Below are 3,343 nucleotides of genomic sequence, written 5' to 3'. Positions count from 1 at the left end.
CTTATAAAACATACCATAAAAATTTTTATAGAAATAGAAATTGATACCATAAAAAATTAATTCGTTTCCGTGTTCTTTTCATGTATTTAGCATTTTAGTTTTTTTTTCTTAAGCGTTGTAGCTATATAATATATAAAATAGGAATTTAATTGTTTTTGAAGGAACGATCACAATTACCTTGGATCCCTTTGGTTTTTCTATCCTTTATTTTCTGCTATGTTTTAAAAAACTTTATTTGTGAAAACCTTTAGAGTGGCGGACAGCTGGCCGCCTTAGGCGGCAAGTTGCATAAATAAATTTTATAATTGTGTGCAAAAAATTTTTTCGATTAGCTTTAAATATTTTCAAAATATGGCGAGATACGAGAAAAGTAAAACTAACATTAAGGGATTTGGAGTTATCGAGTTTTACAATTTGATTTCATTCTAGTTGTAACCGAGTTGACGCATTTTCAATTAGGTGTTTTAATTTTGGACATGTTGCTCATTCTAACCTTGCTGCTCTGGTTTTAACCAAGTTACAGTCATTTTAGTCCAGGTTTGGGTGCGGTATAGCCAAACCATGGCTCTTGCGCCAAAAATGTGCTCTAATCCATAAAATTCGAACTTTGGACCTGTCCAAACTATTCTGACCCGACTCCCCAGATTGCGGCTACTCTCAATATTTTGAGTGTTAAGAATCCGTTGGTAAAAAAAAATTTATGTTTATTCGGAGAAAGTATGTTTTTGTGTCTGATTTCATGTTCGAAAATATCGATCCATTAAGATGTGAATTCTAACCAGTTCTTTGACGAAAGGTGCTATGATAGATCCAATTCTTCCCCACATAGAGCTTGATCCAATGGCGACATTTCTAACAACAGTAGGGAAGAGTTCGCCCGTATACAAGTAGAGTAAACCAAAAGAAGCTGTTATACAAAATTTGCCAATCATCGCCAAACTTGTAGCCAACCATGGGAGGCCTAAAATGAAAAAAGAAAGTTAACATTGCTCTTTAAATTTTACTTAGTGATTTAAGGTTGTTTTTCGAAAGCGTTATATGAAATGATGTTAACACTAGAAAGACTGAAATTTAGTATGCCCAAAAACAGTCGAAATGACTGGAAGAATGTGTTAAGAAATTTGTTTAAAATAAATTTTTAATATTTTTTTTTAATATCATTTACAGTTATATAACAAGTTATTAGTAAATATTACCAACAAAAAGTCTCAAAATTCCATGAAATTACATGCATCATTGTTTCACTAATTGAATTTTAAAAGCAGTCAAAATGACTTCCTCGGGCAAATCTAGTGTTAAATACATTTCTGAAAGGATTTTAGTGAGTATGAAAACCACGATTTCTGATTTACATCTTTTTACACGTTAAAAAGGCAGGCGAAGTATTATTCTCTTTACATTTGCTTACCCCGAAAACAAAGTGAATAGCATTCATAATCTTCAAGTGGTACGTTATTTAGCAGGTATAACGTATAAAAAGTACAAGTTTTAATTTATATATAGATATAATAATACTCATATACAACGTTTTAAGCGTAGGAAGATCTAAGTATAAAACCAAATTTTTCATGCTTAAAAATCATTAATTCATTCGTTTTAGAATTTTAAAAAAATTGATTGGGAATAATACCTCACCTCTCTAGACAGTACAATTTAAGTGTATCCACTTTCTGAAACCTTGCTTTTTTTTCATTTAATAAATTCAAGAGGGTGGCTAAAGTGGGAGAGAAGGCAATTTTTCCCTCTTTCAACTACTGAGGAACTTATCTATAGGGCAAACCTATTATGTTGACAATTTTATTAAAACCACAAAATTCGAAACTTTTTTTTAGCACTGCACCATATCAAGATTCGAGCAATGTGCAGCAATTGATGATATCTCGAATTCTTGATAACGTACGAATTCTGGATATAGTGTTCCTTAAGTCTACATTTTAAAGCGCTTCCAGTTTGTGCGAAGAAGCCAAGCATTTATGTATGGGCATAAGTTAAATTTCGATCATGTCAAAATTATTTCCACCCTAGTCACATCTGCCCATCTTGATGCCCTGGATTCTTGTTTTATTCATATGATGATCACCTTGTTAACGTCCCCACTCACCGTAGCTTAGGGAAATGCATGATTTGTCCTTTCTCGATCCCTGGGGTTTTTCTTGCCCTGTTTCTATTCTCTCTCGGTTACTATGGTTTTACTAGTTTTGTTTCTCACCTTCATTTTTTTCATTTTTCTTTGGCAACTTTTCGTTTTTTTTTATTTCAGATCACTTTTGCTTCTTCTCCTTCACGCCTGACAAGTCTTGAAAATGGGCGCCTATTTTTGAAGCGCTCGAAACATCGTAGACTGTTACTAGCTTTTTATATATTTCTGAATCGAATGAAGTCTCTAATCAGGTAATATTTCAGTTTCTTGGGATTATTTGTTTAAGATTCCTTTCAACTTAACACTGAAGGAGTGGATGGAAAAAAAATGCCCCCAAGATGCATAATCGATATGTGTCCCAAAAGTGCATTCATTAGAGTGTGATTGCACACAACTTGGCAAACACAAATCCCCATACAATCCATGGTTCGATCTCAAGTAGTCATTAAATTTAGAACTATAATCTTGAACTTCTTTTAAATTTAGAACTTATAATGAAGAAAATATTGCTGAATGGACAAAAATGAAAGTGCATGACGTACTTACTATTCGGACTTACAGCTATTGCGCCGCAAGCAATGCCCGCAGCTAACATGAAACCCACAAGCGTGGGACGGCGACCCAGTCGCTTCACGGCCCATATGAGAAGCATGTAGGAAGGTATTTCTAGAGCTCCCGATACAAGGAAGTTGATGTATGGGTCGCCAGCCAGATCATTTGTGTTGTAGGACAGACCGTAGTACATGAATGCATTCACCATCCTGTGGAAAAGATTTTCATTAGAATTTGTGAGATAGAATCAAACATTTAATAAGTGGGTGAAATTTATTATTCGATGCAAATTTTAGTTAGGCGTCGTCACTCACTCCTAAACACGACGTTCATTTTTGAGACAAGGCATTTTTGTGCATTTTCTTGACCTTTTCTCTCTTGAATAATATGAAGCGGCCTTCATCGTCAATTTTAGCAGGTTTGATGAGGGTTCTAAAATGCATAGAGTTGGTTGCCGCAAATATTTAAGGAAAGAAAAAACACCATCGTAAAGTAATATTTCTACACAAGAGCATGGACGGGTTCAGCAATCATACAAGTTTAATTCTGAGCCACCTCAGATTAGAATTTCAGTTTTACTAATTTAATTTCCTAACCAACATATATATATATATATATATATATAATACATTTTGAGAAAAGCGCTTCGCA

At 34.0% G+C, this 3,343-nt stretch overlaps 1 protein-coding gene across 4 annotated transcripts in view; it reads right to left on the bottom strand.

Moving 5' to 3' along the window:
• LOC107442432 (organic cation transporter protein) overlaps window positions 1–3,343 on the bottom strand; it is a 45,766-nt gene that overhangs the window by 4,615 nt on the left and 37,808 nt on the right. For all 4 annotated transcript variants that reach the window (XM_043051029.2, XM_043051031.2, XM_071178167.1 and 1 more), the window contains exons 8-9: window positions 2,687–2,901; window positions 780–961 (exon numbers count right to left, since the gene is read on the bottom strand). In XM_043051029.2, coding sequence (XP_042906963.1) covers window positions 780–961; window positions 2,687–2,901 — 397 coding nt within the window. The remainder of the gene's footprint in view (window positions 1–779; window positions 962–2,686; window positions 2,902–3,343) is intronic.

This window comes from Parasteatoda tepidariorum, chromosome 3 (genome assembly GCF_043381705.1).
Source record: "Parasteatoda tepidariorum isolate YZ-2023 chromosome 3, CAS_Ptep_4.0, whole genome shotgun sequence".
Taxonomy (NCBI): Eukaryota; Metazoa; Arthropoda; class Arachnida; order Araneae; family Theridiidae; genus Parasteatoda; species Parasteatoda tepidariorum.
This window is presented reverse-complemented; position numbering and strand designations above follow the sequence as displayed.